Raw genomic sequence first — 21,844 nt, 5'->3', positions numbered from 1 at the left:
GTTACGTCTGCAGGAGAGCGGCTGACTACCCTGAGCCGGAGGAAGTGGCCGTCTGTCGGGGATGCCCTTGTCCTAGCCGTGCTCCCCCCTTTCATCTCCCGAGGACCAGGACCGGCCTCTCACAGGGGAGGGCCTGGCCTGGGCTGGTGGACTGGGTCTGCGCGCTGCGGGACCATGGTTTCCCTCCTCCTGGAGGCTGCCCTCTGGTAGGTGAGGCTGGTCTAGAGCTTCCGGCAGGCTTCCTGGTGGGAGGGACCAGTACCTGCCCAGGATGGGTGGAGCTGGGTCCTAGCCTTCTGGTGGGCAAGGCCTGCTGTGTTTAAGGGAGACTTAGGCAGGCAGCCTGTCTGCTGACGACGGGCCGTGTCCCCGCCCTGGTGGTTATTGGCCTGAGGAGTCCCAGCCCTGGAGCCTGCAGGCTGCAGGGAGAGGCCAGCTCCTGTGCTAACCACCTGAGCAAGATGTCAGCCTCCAGCAAGAGTCCGTGAAAGTGAATACTCTCCAATGTATCTGCCACCCACTTGTCTGTCCCTAGCCCCGCCTGCTCCGCCAGAGACCCCCCGAGACCAGCAGCCAGGTCTGCCCCAGGCCCTTATGAGGTCGCTGCTCGGGTCTGGATCTCCGTGGGCACCCTCCAAGAGCGGAGCCTGCTTCCTCCAGCCCTGTGGAGCTCTTGCGTTCAAGCCCCTCTGCCCTGCAGAGCCAAGTGCTTGGGGGGCCCCCCTCCTGGCATTGGTCCTCAGGCTGGAGCCCAGCCTGGGACTCAGCGCGCTCACTCCTGGGGGAGAGCCGCTGCACTCTCACCTCCTCCTGGGTCTGGGTGGCCCGTCCGGCTGATGTGGGCTTTGGTTTTCTCTCAAGTGCCCCCTCCTGCCATCTTGTCGTGATTTCTTCTTTATGTCTTTGGATGTAGTATGTCTTTTTTGGTAGGTCTTTTTATTGATGATAGTTCAGCAGTTAGTTGTGATTTTGGTGTGCTCGTGATGGGAGGTGAGCTTGAGGTTCTCTTATTAAATAAACCCATTCTGACAATACCTTTTTGCTGCAACAGTGCAGGGTCTCAGACTAGCATCTAGGATAGCTGACAGGTGACCCCTCAACTCTCTGGGAGGCCCTTCTCTTGGAAGCCATCCACAGCTAGGACAGAATTGTCAGCAAGGCCGTGAAAGCTTGTAGTGTCTACCTGGGTTCCTTCATGGGTGCCCTCACTTACCCCAAGGATTCCACTAACAAGGAATGGAACAAGCTGGTAATTGACACAATTAACCCGCCCTGCACCCCACACACACCCACCACCACACAGTCCAGAACCTGACTGAGGTCCCAGCATGCAGAGCCGTGCCCCAGTCAGTCCAGAATGAGCTGTGACATCGCTTCCCCCGGGGAGGTGCCCAGTCTGGGCTAGATAGTTTCTGGGGCTGGAGCATGTCTGTGTACTCCACATGCATGTCTTACCCATCCATCATCATATAAAGATACATATTCTGTGAAACATTAAGAGCAGCACTTTGGAAAATGAAACTGAAGAAAATAAGAATGAAACCAGCAAGGAACCACTAGATAATAATGCTAACATTTATAGACATCTTTAAATTCATCTCTCGACAGCAAACTTCGGTATCATCCAGCTAGACTATTAATAGCTATTTGCCACCCAGGATGAATGGATGTTGAGTTTCTCTCATGTCTATAATCAGAGTCACCCATCCGTAGGCTCTATTATGACTGAACTCCTTTTTTGATACCCTTGATGAAAGTCTCCAGATTAGGGTTGAAGGTTGGGTCAGTACAAGATTCTTTTTTTCTCAAATAAATGAGCAGGCCTAATTCTTTTTGCCAGGAGCTGAGATTTAAATTTCTGAGATGGGCTGATAAATGTAAAGATTGTTTCAGGGCAGGGCTTTGGATTTCATTCCAGCGAAGGTGTTATTATTTAGGATGTTTCCAGTTGAATATCACGGAAATCCTGACTCAAACTGATCCAAATAGCAACAGGTTATTAGCTCAAATAAGTCCAAAGAGCTTCTCATTCCTTGGCTACACCTGGAATCACCTGGAGAGCTTAAAAAGTACCAGGATCAGAAGTACTGAACCAGAATATCTCCCGTGGGGCTTGGATCTTGGGAATTGTTAAGAGCTTCCCGGTTTGTTCAGATATGCAGGCGAGGTTTGGGGCAGATGACGTCGAAACTCATCGACACCTTCCCGGGCCCACGTTCACTCTGCCCCTTTGTGCTTCCTTGCTCAGAGCAGGCCCTTCCTCCATGCAGAAGCAGGGGAAGGAGAGAGACCGTGACTTCCGAGGCCCTGGCTCGGGTTGGCCTCCCCTTCCAGGTGGCTTCCGGCTGCAAGACCGGTGGTGAAGGGTGGGAGCACCAGCGCCCGCCTGACCCTGGAGCCAGAGCTCATTCAGCCTGCCGCCTGCGCCCTGGTCTCCAAACCAGAGCTGTTCTGCAGGCGGTTACTTCTGTGGCAGCATAAATCAGTTTGATCGTCATGAGTGTTTTCATCTTCAAAGGAACAGGACTATTCGTGACAGTTTTGTCAGAGACAGTTTATGTGTTCCTCCAAAACACCACGCCGTGCAGAACCGTTGCAAACCTCTGGACCCATGGGGAAAACGGACTTCGGGAGCAGCATTCAGAAACATCATCAGTGACCCCTGCAGCAGGGACCTAGTTGGTTTAACACATGTTAAAATGGTTATGAAACAAACAGTACAATAATATGACCCTTTACTTTGAAAGACGCCTGCAGCTTGACTGGGGAAGTGAACACAGGAGAGGTCACAGCTCATGAGTTATGATGAAGTTATGGAAGGAGAATTCTCGGGAACCTGACAGATTTGGGTTACATGTGCTGCTCATCACACATGCTGTGAACCCGAGTCGGTGACAGACGCGTGAAATGTGTGCATGTGCACACACACTGTCTTCCTGGGCGTCTGGGTCCAGCTTCGCGCATGTGTACACCCTGTATTCCTGGGTCCCTGGGTCCACTTCGCGCATGTGTACACCCTGTATTCCTGGGTGTCTGGGTCCAGCTGCACGCAGTTCTCTGTGTTCACCCTCTGTTTCTCGTGGGTGCAACCCTGCACAAGCAAACCTGGGATTCATGCTCTGCGCCATGTTGCCTTGTCCATCAGTCTTGCTGAACAAAGTCACATCTTCAGTACAAACATCTTAACAGAACTGACGCTACTCTGGGTGTGCTGTGCAGCTTCTGAATTTGGTTGGGTTGAGGAAAGCAAAATACGAAAAGATTACACTTTCCATATGAATTTTTTGTTCTCAGTTCTCTGCCAGTAACAGTATGCTGCTGCTGAGAACTTTTAGATTAAGTCCATTTTTTTTCCGTTTTATTGGAGTACAGTTGATTGACATCACTGTGTTAGTTTTAGGTCTACAGCGAAGTGACTCGGTTATACACGTATGTACATCCACTCTTTTGTAGCACACTCCTCCCCCAGTGTCTCTAACCCCAGTTTTCTCACCGAGTGTTGACTCCGCGTCTGCATCCCCCTCAGAGTCCTGCGGGGGCTCCTTCCCCGGGATCCGTTTGGGGGCGCTCCCTGCGGGACTCTCGCACCCTCGCCCAGCACAGCCTTGACGTGAGCTCCCCTCCGAGCCCCTGCCTTCGAGGAAAGCACAGCCGTCCAGGGCGCTTCACTCCGAGCGCCGTCTCACCCCCGTGGGCAGCTCTGCTCCACCTTCTCTTCTGACCAGAACGATTCACGCGGCCACACACGCCCTCGAGTTCCCGCCAGTCTCTGCCCAAGCACCGCTGTCCCCCGGAGCCTTCCCGCCACCCTCCGGAAGCTCCAGGCACGTCAGGAGGCCACCCTGGTCCTCCTGAACCTCTGGGTGTGTCCCGCGGTATCTGCAGACACTGCCTTTGCTTTCGCTTGGAGCGCTGCTTGTGTTTAGTTAGTAATATGAGACTCTGCCTTAACGTTCATTGTGTCTGTAACAGTAACACTGTCACAGATACTGTGTCTGGCACTTGCTAAGTGTCTAGGAATGAGTGAAGGCTGTTGAGGGTTTTTTGTGCAGTGCAGGGATTCAGATGCTTTAGACTTTGTTTCGGCCTTTGTCGAAGCCTAAAAGGTCACCTCAGTGGGACTTCCCTGGCGGCCCAGTGTTTCAGACTTCATCTCCCCGTGCAGGGGCGCACGTTCAGTTCCTGGTCTGGGAGCTGAGATCCCACGCGCCTCCTGGCCAAAATACCAAAGCATAAAACAGGGATGATGTTGCAACAAATTCAATAAAAACTTTAGAGGTGATCCACTTCAAAAATAGAAAAAAATCTTTAGGAAGATAAAAGTCACCTCATTGCCCAGTGGCGTTCACCAACCTGAAATCTGAAAACTATCAAGAGTTGTTGGTACACGGTGAGAAATGGAGGTTTTATAAGTTAGCTTTACGGACAGAATATTTTAAAGTGTGATAGGTGTGTAAATCAGTAATTTAGAGAATTATTCCATTTTTTTTTTTTTTTAATTCCAGAATTCTCAGCATTGGTAATGTTTGTGTTCATCAAAGCCATTCCAATGCTTGGTTCCCTTTTACCAGTGGGACTTCAAGTATTTAAGCGCGTTTGATGCTCAGCTGGTATTTCCGTGGGACACTGCTTTTTGTTTGTCCCTAATGGGACATACGGGGTCAGTTAACCCAGAGAACAGTGCGTGTTGCATCCTCACACGGGTCAGTTAGCTTCACTGTGGAGAAGCAGGCTTGGCCGTGGCCCTCCAATCCAGGTCAGCCTTTGTGCCTACGCCTCCTTCAGTACCAGAAACAGCAGGCCGGGTGCGCAGATGGTGATACCGGCCAGCAGCTCTGAGAAGGCCCGCTGGAGACCCCGTGCTGGCTGCATACTTGCATCAGTTGGTTTGATCCCGTTTAAGAGAAGAGGGGAAAACCCTCGATAAATAAACTAACTTCTGTGCTGATTGGCATGGTGGAGGAGAGAGCCATTCTGGTTTACAAAAGATTGGTCAGGTTCCTAATTACAAAGACACAGCATGAAGGTGATGACCTCAAAGGCCGAAAGATGGGGACATCTCCCCACAAATGCCCTTTAATTAGCCTGCCAAATACACTGCCTTTTAGGAGAGATCTTTTCCCCCCAGTTTAAATGTTCAGAAAACAGGCCGTTGCCTTAACAACTGTGCCTAACGTTTTTTCTACCTTTTGAATTTTTAAAGGCTAGGAAATTCCTAAGACCCACTATACGCATATGATTATTTATTTAAAAGAGTAGTAACAGGATTTTTGCAAATACTAAGGTTTGTAACTATGCAAGTATGGTTTTATTCTTGTGTTTTCACCTGTGTGAGGTTGCCCTAGTTAAACATTTTATTTTAATGTCTAATATTTTTATTTCAAGAATGTAAGTTTTTTCAGTCTATTTTAGAATTTATGATACATGATCCAGTTTTCTGCCATCATTCTTATCTTTTCTGTTTACACTATTGTTGCTTGTAATCCACCTCCAGAAGGGCAAAGTTAGATACTGAAATGGTAATAGGCAAAAAAGCATATTTCTGAAAACTCAATATATTGAATAATTTAATATTACTTAATCATATTATTTAATAATTCATCATATTATGATTATTCAAATATCTTCAGAAAATCTGGGATGAATTTAAACAAAGTTAAACACCATAGATTATGAACACAGAGTACGATTTTCTTTTTATTACATTTGTGTTTGAAAAGCATCCTTTATTCTCTGACACTCATCACAGCCTCTGTTTATCAAGAGTTACAGGAGAGAGCATGCATAACCCAACAAAATTATCTCACATTTGGCTTTAAAATAAGCGTTTTTGTGTACAGTAGAATGAATTGATCCCTAACAGTGTTAGGATTCATTCTGAACAGGATAGTGAGGCCACTCTGAACGAACTGGCTGAGGAAGCTGGGAAAGCTGTCCTGGGCGTCGGTCACCCTGCTTCTCCCCCGCACCCCACCCGCGCTGAGAAGAGTCTCCTGGACTTTCACCAAGTGGGCATCTAACCACATAGCCATCTGTTAAAACTACCCTAGAGCCAGGATGTAGTGAAGTGTTTCACGACCTTCCCAGAGGGGCTGGAAGCTGTATTGAGGAGTACACCTAAATCCCCGCCGTTCGGAGTGTGCTCCCAACCCAGCTGTGTAGTCACCCCCAGGAGCTTGTCAGAAGTACCGAGGCTCAGGCCCCACTCAGACCTGCTAAAGAGACTTCTCCAGGTGACATTCATGCCTATTAAATGCTGAAGAGAATGAGTCTGAGGTTAAGGGAACAGCGAATCAGAAATGAGACTTTCTGTAGATAAAGCCAGCTTTAGGTACGCCCTGGTGTGAGCACGGTCTCCTGGTGGGTGATGGAGTCATGCCCTCCACGCGTGCACTCTGCTCTGCGGCCGTCTGGTTTATGTTAGTGCCCGTAATCCTCGAGAGATGCTCTGAGGTCGGTGCTAGAATTATCGGCCATTTTTCAGATAAGAGAACTGAGGCATAGAGAGGCTGTGTTGAAATCTCGTCTGCAAAGAAAGTTACTAGTCATGACGGAACAATGGGTAACTTCTGCCTTATCAGAGCCAAAAGACTAAAATCAGATAAGAAACTAAGATCTTCTTTTACTTCCTCAATAAAAATTATGAGAGGCAGTGGAATAAGAGGAAACTTCTTTCTCTTCATTTTGTGAGCTCCGCCTGTTCTACTTGTAAAATATCTATAATCCGTATCCCCTGTGACCCACCCATAGCAAGCACATGATTGGAGTTAATTATTTTAACCTGCCCACACTGACTTCGAAAGGATATTTGGAACACTTTCACATGTGGATCAGTGAAGTGAATGTAGATTTAATATGCAGGTGATCATTGGAGGGAATTGCTGAAAGGCAAGCGGCAGTTTGGTAGAGAAAAGTGAGCGTCTCCCTCCCCTTCACTGGTTGACCTGCCCATGGCTGTTCTTGAGCTGCTGCAGGGGTGGGTTGCCATGGTCCCTGTTGGGGACCATGCTGAGGCAGCGTGACCAGAGAGCCTGGCTGGCAGGCGCCCACCTCCTGCCTCACCTGGCTTGTTTTAGGGCAGACGGTTTTTAACTTTAGAAAGAGCAGGTATTTCCTTTTTTATTTTGGTAAAATAGGCACAACATAAAATTTACGACCTGGATCATTAAGTGTCTCATTCAGTGGCATTGAATTCTTTCATGATATAGTGCATCTGCCTCCATCCCTCTTCTTATCCTGTAAATTTGAAGCTCTATACCCATTAAACAGTTGTAACTTTCTGTCAACCACCATTCTTCTTTATGTCCTGATGATTCTGACCCCTCTAAGTACCTCATGTAATTGCTACTCTGTGTAAATACCATACAGTATTTGTATTTTTGTGACTTATTTCATTGAGCATAATGTTCTCAAGTTTTGCCCATGTTGTAGCATATGTCAGAATTTTCTTCCTTTTTAAGGCTGATTAATATGCCATTGTGTGTACATATCATATTATGATTATCCATCCTTGTGTCAGTGGACACTTTGGTTCTTTTTACACTTTAGCTATTATGAATAATGGTCCTGGTAACATGAGTGTACACATTTTTTTTTTAACTCTGCTTTCAACTATTTGGGGTATATACTCAGAAGTGGAATTGCTGTATCATTCTGTAATTCCATTTTTACTTTTTGAGTAACAGTCATACTGGTGATAGAAGCAAGGTCCAATGCTGTAAAGAGCAATATTGCATAGGAACCTGGAATGTTAGGTCCATGAATCAAGGCAAATTGGAAGTGGTCAAACAGGAGACAGCAAGAGGGAACATCAACATCAACATTTTAAGAATTAGTGAACTAAAATGGACTGGGATGGTTGAATTTAACTCAGATGACCATAACATCTACTACTGTGGGCAAGAATCCCTTAGAAGAAATGCAGTAGCTATCATAGTCAACAAGAGTCTGAAATGCAGTACTTGGATGCAGTCTCAAAAACGACAGAATGATCTCTGTTCTTTTCCAAGGCAAACCATTCAATACCACAGTTATCCAAGTCTGTGACCCGACCAGTAATGCTGACGAAGTTGAAGTCGAACAGTTCTATGAAGACCTACAAGACCTTCTAAAACTAACACCCCAAAAAGATGTCCTTTTAATCATAGGGGACTGGGATGCAAAAGTAGGAAGTCAAGAAACAGCTGGAGTAACAGACAAATTTAGCCTTGGAATACAGAATGAAGCAGGGCAAAGAGTTCTGCCAAGAGAACGCACTGGTCATAGCAAACACCCTCTTCCAACAACACAAGAGAAGACTCTACACATGGACATCACCAGATGGTCAATACTGAAATCAGATTGAGATTATATTCTTTGCAGCCAAAGATGGAGAAACTCTATATAGTCAACCAAAATAAGACTGGGAGCTGACTGTGGCTCAGATCATGAACTCCTTATTGCCAAATTCAGACTTAAATTGAAGAAAGTAGCAAAAACCACTAGACCATTCAGGGATGACCTAAATCAAATCCCTTACAATTATACAGTGGAAGTGACAAACAAGTTCAAGGGATTAGATCTGATAGACAGAGAGCCTGAAGAACTATAGACAGAGGTTCATGACACTGTACAGGAGGCAGAGATCAAGACCATCCCCAAGAAAAAGAAATGCAAAAAGGCAAAATGGTTATCCAAGGAGGCCTTACAAATAGCTGAGAAAAGAAGGGAAGCTAAAGGCAAAGGAGAAAGCAAAGATATACCCATTTGAATGCAGAATTCCAAAGAAAAGTAAGGAGAGATAAGAAGTCTTCCTCAGTGATCAGTGCAAAGAAATAGAGGAAAACAGTAGAATGGGAAAGAGTAGAGATCCCTTCAAGAAAATTAGAGATACCAAGGGAACATTTCATGCAAAGATGGGCTCTATAAAGGACAGAAATGGTACGGACCTAACAGAAGCAGAAGATATTAAGAAGAGATGGCAAGAATACACAGAAGAACTATACAAAAAAGATATTCACAACCCAAGTAATCACAATGGTGTGATCACTCACCTAGAGCCAGACATCCTGGAATGCGAAGTCAGGTGGGCCTTAGGAAGCATCGCAATACTACAAACAAAGCCAGTGGAGGTGATGGAATTCCAGTTGAGCTGTTTGAAATCCTAAAAGACGATGCTATGAAAGTGCTGTCCTCAATTTGCTGGCAAATATGGAAAACTCAGCAGCGGCCACAGGACTGGAAAAGGTCAATTTTCATTCCAATCGCAAAGAAAGGCAGTGCCAAAGAATGTTTAAACTACCGCACAATTGCACTCATCTTACACGCTAGCAAAGTAATGCTCAAAATTCTCCAAGCCAGGCTTCAACAGTATGTGAACTGTGAACTTCCAGATGTTCAAGCTGGATTTAGAAAAGACAGAGGAACCAGAGATCAAATTGCCAATATCTGTTGGATCATTGAAAAAGCGAGAGAGTTCCAGAAAAAAAAACATCTATTTCTGCCTTATTGACTATGCCAAAGCCTTTGACTGTGTAGATCACAACAACCTTTGGAAAATTCTTAAAGAGATGGAAATTCTAGACCACCTTACCTGCCTCCTGAGTAATCTGTATGCAGGTGAAGAAGCAATAGTTAGAACTGGACATGGAACAACAGACTGGTTCCAAATTGGGAAAGGAGTATGTCAAAGTTGTATATTGTCAACCTGCTTATTTAACTTATATGCAGAGTCCATCATGAGAAACACTGGGCTGGAGGAAGCACAAGCTGGAATCACGATTGCCAGGATAAATAGCAATAACCTCAGATATGCATGTGACACCACCCTTATGGCAGAAAGTGAAGAAGAACTAAAGAGCTTTAAGCTCAACATTCAGAAAACTAAGATCATGGCATCTGGTCCATCGCTTCATGGCAAATAGATGGGGAAATAGTGGAAACAGTGGCTGACTTTATTTTGGGGGGCTCCAAATCACTGCAGATGGTGATTGCAGCCATGAAATTAAAAGATTCTTGCTCCTTAGAAGGAAGGTTATGACCAGTCTAGACAGCATATTAAAAAGCAGAGACATTACTTTGTCAACAAAGGTCCATCTAGTCAAGGCTTTGGTTTTTCCAGTAGTCATGTATGGATGTGAGAGTTGGATTTTAAAGAAAGCTGAGAGCTGAGAAAATTGCTACTTTTGAACTGTGGTGTTGGAGAAGACTCTTGAGAGTCCCTTGGACTGCAAGGAGATCCAACCAGTCCATCCTAAAGGAGATCAGTCCTGGGTGTTCATTGGAAGGACTGATGCTGAAGCTGAAACTGCAATACTTTGGCCACCTGATTCGAAGAGCTGAGTCATTGGAAAAGACCCTGATACTGGGAAAGATTGGGGGCAGGAGGAGCAGGGGACGACAGAGGATGAGATGGTTGGATGACATCACCAAGTCAATGGACATGACTTTGGGTGGACTCTGGGAGTTGGTGATGGACAGGGAGGCCTGGTGTGCTACGGTTCGTGGGGTCACCAAGAGTTGGGTACGACTGAGGGACTGAACTGAACTGAGCATACTCTTCCTTATATTCCTACTAACAGTGTACCAGGGTTCCAATTTTTCTACATCCTCACCAAAAGTTGTTATTATCTGATTTTTTGATAGTAGCCATCCTGATAGCTATGAGATGGTATCTCATGGTTTCAACTTGCATTTCCCTAGTGTTAAGTGATGTTGAACATCTTTTCATGTACTTGTTAGCCGTTTCTGTATCTTCCTAGGAAAAATGTCTTAAGTCCTTCCTGCATTTTTAAATCAAGTTGAGTTTTTGTTTCTTTTTCTTCCTATTGAGTTCTGAGAGTTCTCTGTATATTCTTATGTCCATCCTTATCAGACGTGTGACTGGCAAGCGTCCTCTCCATTCCCTGGGCTGCCTTTTTACCCTGGGTCCCACAGGTGGTGTGCATCTCAGTGTGGGGACAGAGCGCTGCTTCAGTCCGGAGACACAAGAATGTATGCTTGTGTACCTTCTGCCCCTAGCCAGCCACCTAGCCATAGTAAAATTTATTTATAAAAGTTAAGGGTTGAAATGAGCTATCTCTAAAGGAAATTCCAGCACTGAAATGCAATACGATTTAGTAAATACCTTAAGTTTTCAGTTTCAGTTCTAAATTTCTAAATGAAATTTCTTTTTCATTCACATTTACCATGTTTGTTTATATCCTGTTTGAAAACAGGAACTTTTTTATTTACTGGGAATTTGATAACCATCATTATTTTTTTAAGTATCTTTAAGAGTCACATTCTTTCCAGACAGCCCATGATGCTCCCACTTTAAGTGCAGAGAGAGGCACTACCCTGAAACTGCTGTTCCTAGGTTGCACTTCAGACATCGGACAAAATGCTGAAATCATTGACCTTTTCACAGGTTATTCATTTAAGTTATTCTCACCACATAGTACTGTTTAGAGAACAGATTTTTTTAGACTGTAGTGTTGCTTACAGTTTGACTTGAAATAAATTTTGGTAATTTAAAAATATTAATATATCCTGTTTCTACTTGGTTTCTACCTTTTACTTTTTTCTTATTTATTATATTATTTAAGTAATATTTTGATTTGATTGTTGCAAAAACATAATCTGATTTCATTGTATAAAATCCAGAAAGAATGACCTACAATGCCACCATTTGGAGAAAAATTGATCGGTATATATGTTATTGTTAAGTGTTCTCCCATGTGAACAGGTAATTTTAAGCTGCATAATATTCTGTGCATCAATCAGTGCACCACCAGTTACTCAAGTCCCCTGTCACTGGATGTTTAGCATTTGGAAAATGCATGAGCATGTTGCCATCCAAAGGATGAGGAATTTCCTGGGCATTGTTTACACATGTCTATAATTCCTTGGAATAACTGTATTCAGTTCAGTTCAGTCGCTCAGTCATGTCCGACTCTCTGCGATCCCATGAATTGCAGCACACCAGGCCTCCCTGTCCATCACCAACTCCCGGAGTTTACCCAAACCCATCCCCATCGAGTCTGTGATGCCATCCAGCCATCTCATCCTCTGTCGTCCCCTGCTCCTCCTGCCTTCAATCCTTCCCAACATCAGGGTCTTTTCCAATGAGTCAGCTCTTCGCATCAGGTGGCCAAAGTATTGCAGTTTCAGCTTCAGCATCAGTCCTTCCAATGAACACCCAGGACTGATCTCCTTCAGGATGGACTGGTTGGATCTCCTTGCAGTCCAAGGGACTCCAAAGAGTCTTCTCCAACACCACAGTTCAAAAGCATCAATTTTTCGGCACTCAGCTTTCTTCACAGTCCAACTCTCACATCCATACATGACCACTGGAAAAACCATAGCCTTGACTAGACGGACCTTTGTTGGCAAAGTAATGTCTCTGCTTTTTAATATGCTATCCAGGTTGGTCATAACTTTCCTTCCAAGGAATAAGCGTCTTTATGGTATAGAACTATATTAATCTAGAGACAGTAAAAGGAACATTTATTGAGCGTTTACCATGTGCAAAGCACTTCACCTGGAATATCTGGTGTAATTCAGTCCTGAAGCATCAGCTGAGTTAGGGGTTCCCACTCTGCTTCCTCAGCCTCTCTGTTCCCTTCCCGCCCGCCCCTTGCTAACCGTCCCCTGGCAGCAGGCTCTCTCCTGTCTCTTGGTCACAGTGTGCAGCCCACTCCTGCCGCTTGGGTTGGTCTCATTCCCGTGGGCTCTGCGGACCCCGCCATCAGGCCCTTCCTGTCCCCCTTTCTCCAGACCAGGAGCGCTGAGGTCTGCAGTGGGCAGGCCCCGCTGCAGCTGGGACCCCTGGCAGGGCCAGGTCGGGCACAGCCCCCAAAGCACCATCTCTGAAGGAGAGGAAATGGGGGCGGGAAGCCTCCAGCCCAGCCAGGCTCCTGCTCTCCACGTCCCACCCCAGCTGCAGCTCTTTGCCCTGGTTCCCCGCTTTTCTGGTTCTACTCCTTTGTTCACTGGGTCCCTGCCTCCTAAAACATCTATATTCCTCATTTCCTCTGAGCCAAGTCCCCCGTCTTGAAGACTCATCAGAAATGCTGCTGCTTGCTGAAAATCTGCTGTCATGTCCACCCCTGCGCCTTGGAAGCCCGCTGCCCTGCCCAAGATGGTGAGATCCTCTCATATATGCTGCGGAACTTAATGACTTGCTCCTCATGCTTGACGTGTAGTCTTACCTCTTCCTAAGTTTGCAGAGGTCAGAACACATCTCTTGTTCATTATTGTATTTCTCACAAGCCCTAACACAGTATCATCGAATATGTTTGTTGAAGAAATGAATGAATAAATAAGTAATAAACTACAAAAGCTCATCCTGTTATTAACCAAGAAAGAAAGTAAAGACAGTGAAGCATTTAACAAAATCGATCTATAAAATCTACATTTTAGAAAACAGTTTAAACAGTTTGAGACATATAATATGTGAGTGGAAGTGTAGTGATGGATCAACTATTCCCGGAAGAATGGTGGTAGAAATACCACTTTTTACAAAGCAAATTTAAAACACATTTCTCCTGATACAACCTAAACAAAAATCATTTGACAAAGGGAACAGAAGACAGATGATCATACCTAAATGAAGGGAAATGATTTAGTAAGCCATTTAGGGGTGGGTCTGAACACTGAAAATGGTGAGCTTCTCCTAAAGGAGACTGAGATACGAAGACACTCCTCGCAAGGGCCTGGTAATCGAGTATAAGGAGGACTGTGTACGGGGGAGGACTGGGTGTAGTGGGCAGGCGACATGGATTCTCACAGTACCATCTCTGCGTTGGCATCGATTCAGAGATGGCAGCCTACAGAGGAGCCCGTGTCCCGTGTGGGACGTAATGAGAGGATCTACCGCATGGGTTTGCTGTGAGGGTTAAGTGAGTTCCTGCATGCAGAGCCCAGGGCCGGGCCTGCCACAGTCCCTGTGAAAGGGTTGGAAGCCAGCGGTCTGCTCCTCTGCGGGGCAGCCCTTGTGCTCCGTCCTTCCCCAGAGGCTGCCGGCGGCCCGCCTCCTCATCCTCCACCACTTTCTCGCCTCACACATCAGTGGCTCTGCAGAACTTGAGTCAGTTGGGCTCCCAAGTCCTAATTCACCCTTCTGGGTAGAGCCACATAAAGATGTTTAAACCAGAGACCAGTGTTTTATAAGAGTGAATCACCAACCTCCGTATTAAAAATCGCTTGTTGTTTTGACTTGATTTAAAAAATTAAAGAATAATTGCTTTATGGAGTATGTGTTCTGTGCCAGACACTCTCCATGTGTTACCATTTGGTTCTCATCAATACCTTTGGGGTACCAAAGAATTAGGGAACTCTTTAAGATTACACAGCCAATGTCTTCAAACTGGTAGAAAGAGGAATCGAACCCAGTTATGTCTACCCCTGCACGCTACCCGCTTCCACCATCCTGCCTCCCGTAACGGAAGGCGGAACATGTATGCAAAAGTAAATATAACAAGCACTTGAACAATTGTTCAAGTCTTATTTATACATAAAAATGACACTAACTGGTTGGTTTTATAAAATTTCAAGGCAATTAGCCAAGCATTTGTTTTTGATTACAGAGGACCATTAATGAAAGCAAATGACTAAAGCTGTCTGTTTCTGAGGCATGTCGAACTTCAGAAGCTAAGATAGAAATGGAAAGTCTCTTCCCACAATTTTGGAAGCTTGATTCTTGGCTCTTTCTTTTACCTGTAATTATATAAAAGAGTGAAGAATAAATGACAAGCCACCCTTGTGCCGCCAAGTGATTCCATTTCTATTTATAAAGTCTGAGTGATCGTTGGGCTTGGGTGTATTTTCAGATTAAGCAAACTCCAGCGAGATCATGTACTGGATTTAATATTCCAAATGGAAGTTTCTTGGGCCCCTCAGCCTGTCTCACTATTCTTTATCTTATAATTGGACTTTTGTGTCAGCTTTCCATTGGGGAAAAAAAGGTCTTACAGGCATGAAAACTGCTGTTTTCTACCACGTAGATTACGTTTGTACTGAGATTTACGCAGGACTTAGGCAAGCCAGATGCTCTTCACTTGCTGCCAGTGTGCTGAGCAGAAGTGCCCGCCTGGAAGCCTGTGCGTGTGCCCACGCGCTCCCGTGGCACGTGCCCCAGGCTGCCCTGCACGCCTGTGCGGGCTATGGGCCACAGTGCCGCGGGTGCCAGTCTCAGCCTCGCCCATTTCCTTACAGTCACGCTCCGACCAGCACGGCCAAGTGTTTGGGGGAGCAGACCTCGCTGAGCCCTGTACTCCCTCCCGCTGTCAGCACCTCACCACCCACAGGCTGGACCGTGTCCTCTGACTGTCTCCTCTCCAGCTCTTCTTCCCTCCCAGAATACACTTAATCCATTTAGGTAGGAATGACTGCTGGGGTTTAAGGCTCCCAAGGGCTTTTGCATCTCATAAAAAGTGATCACTTAATCCAAACTAAACTCATGCATAGAGTAAATGGAGAAAGAGATTTTAACCAGATTTTTCCTGGTGTCCTTTGTCCATTCTGGGCTGTCAGCACCCCAGTTGGAAGCCAAGGGCAGAGACAAACTCCAGCCAGAGCCCCTCTCTCAAAAGACTGCCATGTGCTGGCCTCAGGACAGTTCTAGACTCTTCCTTCCCTGTGGGTTTGTATCTGTAACACATTGAAAAGGTGACTTGTTCAGTAGTAGGGACAGGAGGCCAGGACCAGGATCCTCAGAACAACTATTCTTATTTCTCTGTAAGATTTTCATGTAAGCTGCCTCATTGTCTGGTAATTATAAACCTATCCTATTCTAACTCCAAGCTTGTAAACCTCTTGGGAGCAAAGTATCTAACTTCTGCCTTCTCCAGAGAGTGCCGACGTTAGGCCCTTACTGGGTAGAGGATTGTTTAAGGTTACGTGACTTGTGAATGGCAGGATCGGAAATAGAACTCAGGTTTCCTTGTGCTATGTACCACTCCAGTGATCCTTCATCCCACTGCCATCAGTTATCTGTTGCTGTGTAACAAACCACCCCAAACCCCACCCCTCAAAGCAGCGTTGCTACTGCTCACGGGTTTTCAGGCCAGGCGTGTGGACAAGGCTGGGTGGGGCCGCTCTTCTGCTCCATCTGCTGCTGGCTGGGATTCTCACTTGGCCAGCTTCAGGTGAGCTGGGATGAAAGGTTCAGGAAGACATCACTCACGTGTCTAGAACCTCCTTGTGTCTCCTGCGGCCCCTTTCTCTCCATATTGTCTCTCCTCTTGTTCATTATCGTAGCCTGATCTTCTTTACAACTAACTACGGTAGCTGCCTTCCTCTCGTGAAAGCAACAGGAAGCAGAAGTTGGCAGGCCTCTTACACAGTGTGACTTCTGCTGTGTTCTCTGGATCAAGGCAAGTGACGGGACAGCCAGGATCTGCAGGGAAGGGAAGTAGACCCCACCTCTTGATGAGCAGAACAGTGTGTCCATTGAGGAAGGAATGGATGGTGGCCATCTTTGGAGACGAATCATGACCTAGGTTCACCAAAAGATGCAGCGTTCTTTCTCTTTTTCCTGTGGGGTCCTGAATGAACAGGGAAGCTCAGGTTTGTGCAGACCCAAAGGAGAAAAAGGAGAAGAAAAACGCCCGACAACACCGACCTGAGACCACCGTGATCATCCCCTGGCTGAGTTCCTGGTTGCGTCGTCTTTACTTGAGTATCAGAAGAGAGGCCTTTGTGCTTGGTGGGATGTGTGAAGTACAGGTTTCAAGCTTGGGCAATTACAGTGCTCATTTCACAATAATTTGTTTTTAGAGCAACTGCTGTGTCTGTTTTCTGCATCAGCCATTTGAATGCATGTTCCTAAAGGCTCATCTTCCAGGTAGCCATTAAAAACAGTGCTTTTAGGTGTTGTGTATGTGTATTGCTAACACGTGGTACACCTACAAGTCACCTTTTCAGCCATTAATTTCCATCTGTGTGTCACATTGTACTCAGTCTCTTAAGAAAAAGCGTGTCTTGGGAATTTTCTCTCTGCTTCTTTTTGACAACAGAGGATTCTCATGTGGAGAGATAAGTGTCTGACCCTGGAAAATCAATCTGCCAGACTTGTCCAGCTCTGGCAACATCCTTTCTTTGTATTCCAACTAACTTGGTTTAAAATATCTTACATTATGAGGATTTTTCTCTTCTCTGAGAAAAACTCCCTTAATCTTATAATTTCCTTGGGAGATTTTTCACATGCATTACTTATTTTCTTAAAAAGCAAAGCTTCAGGCTTTATCCATTTGTTACAGTTAGATTGTCTTTCTGCCATTTAGATAATTATCCCACCCAGAGTATTTTTCCCTGGAAACAATCAAATAAATAAAATTCTCTAGTATTCTATCAAGAGAGAAGATGTAAGAGCAGCTAACTGTGGGCTGTGGGGCCAAAACTTTCCCAAGTGCTTTGGGAAATCTTATGTTTTAAGAGATTATCGTGGTCTAGAAAATGAAGAGATTTGTTTTAAACAGATGGAATTTTCTGGTTTCTCAAACGTGTATGAGAAAATGTGATGGTTTTGTACCAGCTGTCTAGGGAGTTGGGTCCACCAAAGTCCCATTGACTCTCAATTTTGTGACTCAAAAGTTATCGAAGGTATTTATGTACTTTCTTAATACAAGTTTGTATGGGTAAACATTTACACATGGCACGAAGCAAGTCCAGAATTGTTCTGAATCTCATTTTACTCCTCCTGTTTCACTGGTGGTGGCAGTAGTGGGTTTGCTGTTGTTCATTTGTTGCTTTCATTTGTTTTGTATAGGACTAAAAAGACATGGATGGTGGCTCTTTAAAACAGTCCAGACCTTTTGGAGGACTTTGGGGATTTTCTTTGATTTTTTTTTTTCATTTTCGTATCTTTGCCCCCTTCGTTTTAGGAAGAAGAATTAGAAGCCCAAATTTCCTTCCTTCAAGGACAGTTGAATGACCTGGATGCCATGTGCAAATATTGTGCGAAGGTGATGGACACTCATCTTGGTGAGTGAAGGGCTCCGGCCCTGGGGATGGTGGCGACCCCCGCCGCGGGCGCATGTGTCAAGTGCTTCCCGTGAGTTACCTCCTGTCACCCTCACAGACGAGGAAACCAGAGTGCAGAGATTAATCACATTTCCCCAGATTATAATACCAGCCAGTGGAGGAGAAATTCAGAATCAAGCAGTCTGACTCTAGATTTCAGCTCTTAATGGTTACACTGCCCTTTCTAAGTATCTCTCTACCCTGAAAAAAAGAAAATGCTGAGCTTTCAAGATGAAACAGTCCACTCTACTGTTTGCTAATCTGTCCGTAATCACGCATGTGGTTGTTTGGCAGTGATTTATTTTTTTAAAATATATCTTTTTAATCAGCTGTCTGAAATACGTGTCGGGCCCCTGACCTTTTCTTCCTCTGACTGTACCAATAACCTAAGAAGTGTCCTCCTGTGACGCTCAGGTTACATGTGAGCGGCCGGTGTCATGCCCAAGTCCTGAGCCTTACTTGCTACATTAGTGAAAGCTCTGTGTTTTGTGTTAGAAATGGTCTCTGTGCTTCAGGAACCCCCTGATGCTTACAGAACATTTAGACTCCACATGGTGACCGTTCTCAGCCCACTTGTGGACATCCTTTCCTTCTGTCCTCCAGGGTCCAGCACCGTAGTTTGAGAGGAGATGAGGAAAATCAGAGGCATACCCTCATGGGCATGGCCAGTATGCCCTCTGTGAGCATGGGGCATTGTGAGGAGTTGGAATACACCCCCCGTGAGGGAGTACCAGAGAGCCACCGAGTACTCTTCCCTCTAGCAGTCCCGAGCATGACCATCCGGGGCCTTCACTGGAGACAGACTGTACGTCAGACCCCACCCGTTGCTCAGCCTGTCAGGAGATGAGTCCATTACATGCGGCCAAAATGGCTTTGTTAGGATGCAGCCCAAACGCACTGGCCTCGAGCCAGTGACAAGTGATCTCTCAGGGACATGGAGACGCGCGTGGCCCGCGAGGCCAGCTGCCTCCCCGCATCTCCCCGGGCCGCGTCCTGGCCCTGCTCTGCCCTCGGCTTCCCTCCGTCCTCCAGGGAGAGGCCTCTGGAGGAGGAGACAGCAGGATAAACCCTGCAGGTGGGTCCCTTCACATTCAGTCCCTGCCACTCCAAAACTGTTCATACACTTCTTCACGGTCAACTTTCTAAATTCATATAGAATTAATTTTACACCCATCTTACAGCAGTTTAAAGTGCATCAGAAAGAAGTAATGAAGAGGTAGTGTATAAATAACTGGTATATATTCCATAATTAATTTTATTATTTAAATACAACTTTAATTTTAAAGTAACCGTGAGTATGTGTGTGTGTGTGCGCACACACACTTAGTGAAATTTTTTCTTCTCTGGCTACGTGGGTGACCTTTGTGTTACTCAATTTTGGGTTTTGACCAAAGTAGAAGAACAAAGAAGTGACTGCAGATATTTACTCTAGGAGCTCTAGAAAAATCCGGTTGTGGGATGTTTCCAAGTTGTTTGGTCCACATAGCAGCTTTTAAAGCAGTTTTACTTAAGCCTCAGGATTTCCAAACAGCTTTTACTCTTTTAGTCAACACTAAAAGAACATTTTTATCATTGCATGGGATGGGGAAACACTTTAATTAAAGAAAAGCTCTTATCAGCTGTGAATTTTCAGCTAACCACAAAAGCAGATTTGTTTTGTATATATGTTTCACTTTCAGCCAGAACCCCTTCACACAGCTGTTGACTCCTCTTTGCTGTAGAAGTGGCCTGACTGCATGTTCATGGTGGGGTTGAGGATCCCTGGCCCTGGGGCCTGTGGATTCATTTTATTTCATCCGAGTGTGTTACACTTTATCACAGGGTGTTCCTGGGTTGTAGGCAATTTGGATTTTAAGCACAAACTTGAGGAAAGCATTAAGGTTGAGGTGTGAAGCTGTTGATTTAGTTTTTTGCTTATTATATCCTTTAAAAATGACTTTAATACTCTCAAATTTTTATCCATATAAACTTTTCTGTTTTTCCTGATTAGTAAAGTAGTACTACAGTTGAAACTGAAAAATCCACTAGTAATAGTAATGCAATCTTTATAAAGGTTAAAATACATAAAGAGTTGTTCATAATGTATTCTGAAGTGAAAATAGCAGGTGGCACAGTAGAATATATTTGATGTGGAAATAACCATTGACTGTGGTGGCCTAAGTGAGGGAGAGCACAGAGGGACTTTCCAAGGGGCTAGTCTTCCTCTCTGCTTGGAAAACCTGCAGATGCCTCAACTGCATGTAACTGGCACCTTGGGGGTGATCTGTATGCTGCAGGCAAGTCCCCTCTAAGAGTAGCTGCCAAGATTCCCCTGAAGATCCAGTGGTGAAGACTCCACACTTCCAGACATGGGTTCAGTCCCTAGGCAGGGAACTGAGATCCTGCTTGCCATGGGCAGAGCCAAAAAAAAAAAAAAGCAGCTGCAGTGATACCTAAGCAGGAGAGACAGGCTTGCAGGCAGCATACAGACACGGGGTTGAAACCAGACCTTGTCACTTCTGGGATCAAGCTCCTTGTGATCTTACATAAAATGGATATGCCAAGATCTATCTCACTAGTTCCTTGCCAAAACTAAGATATTTTTAAAGCCCAGCACAGGGCCTTCCCTAGTAGCCAGTGGTTAAGAATCTGCCTTCCGATGCAGGGGACGCAGGTTCGATCCCAGCTCAGGGACTTGCGATCCCACATGCCACGGAGCAGCTAAGCCTGCTCACTGTGGAACCCACGTGTCAGCATGGATGACCCTGCATGTTGCAGCTAGAACTCGATGCAGCCACGCCTAAAAAATAAATGAAGCCAGCACTGGTTGAGTATGCAACACAAATCCTCTCCTCCTTCCTCTTAGCTTTTTTTTTTTAAGTCTTTATTGAATTTGTAACACTATTGCCTCCATTTTATCTTTTGGTTTTTTGGCCCCAAGGCATGTGTGATCTTAGTCCCCCAGCCAAGGATCAGACTTATACCCCCTGCCCTGGAAGGTAAAGCCTTAGCCGTTGGACCAGCAGGGAAGTTCCCCTTGCACTTAACGCCTAGCTGTCCCTTCTGGTGGCCGATCCTGGCAGACCCCGCCAGCCCACCATCAGAGGAGCTGAGCAGTGACTGGGTGGGGCCCCACGGCTGGACAGCGAGAGCTAGGAGCAGCCCTGTTGAATGTCCCTCGGTCATACCACACGCAGAGATGTTGGGGTTGTATCTGCAGGTTCTCACGTTGGGTGCGTGAGCTCTCTCAGCAAGAACAGCTTGCCCAGAACTTCGTGGTGCCTTTGCTCACCTTGGCAAAAGCCCTGCTGAGCCTGGCCGCCCACTCCCAAGGTCCCCAGACAGCCTCAGATTCTCATCCTGCTCCTACCCTTTTCTGATGTTAAGTATTTTCACTGAGCTCCTTTCAAGGAAATTCTGTATCAGTCTATGTTATCATCAGTTGTACAGTGTTATCTTAAAATGTCAAGTACAGTTCAAGACTACCTTTTATAACAAATATAGAGAAAAGCGTCTCAGTTAAAAATTACAGAAAGGCATTTGTTTAAATGGCCCTTTAATTATGGAGGCAATAAAACTGACTCGTTAGCAATTTTATTTCCTTATGGTTCTGGAACCCAAAACTGAAAGCATTATTTGTTTTATCAAAATTCTAACAAAATTCTCATTTTATTGCCTCAACGTAATTGAGCTCTGTGAATTCAAAGATCTAGAGACAGGAATTGAAAATGTGTCTCTTATTAAATCTAAACTTTTCCTATCAACTTGAGAAGATTTTCTTCACGTGTTCATTTTTCTGTTGCTATAGTCACACCCCTCCCTGTCATCCCGACAGTTGACAGCGTGAACCTCAGTGGCTGAGTTGGGCTATTTTTAGACTTGC

General features: G+C 45.4%; 1 protein-coding gene across 7 annotated transcripts in view; it reads left to right on the top strand.

Moving 5' to 3' along the window:
- Window positions 1-21,844, top strand: part of TBC1D5 (TBC1 domain family member 5) — a 565,131-nt gene that overhangs the window by 532,087 nt on the left and 11,200 nt on the right. For all 7 annotated transcript variants that reach the window (XM_065943328.1, XM_065943324.1, XM_065943321.1 and 4 more), the window contains one exon: window positions 17,844-17,943. In XM_065943328.1, coding sequence (XP_065799400.1) covers window positions 17,844-17,943 — 100 coding nt within the window. The remainder of the gene's footprint in view (window positions 1-17,843; window positions 17,944-21,844) is intronic.

Source organism: Muntiacus reevesi, chromosome 8 (assembly GCF_963930625.1).
Source record: "Muntiacus reevesi chromosome 8, mMunRee1.1, whole genome shotgun sequence".
Classification (NCBI taxonomy): Eukaryota; Metazoa; Chordata; class Mammalia; order Artiodactyla; family Cervidae; genus Muntiacus; species Muntiacus reevesi.
Note: the sequence above shows the minus strand (reverse complement) of the source record. Positions and strands in the feature narration are given on the sequence as shown.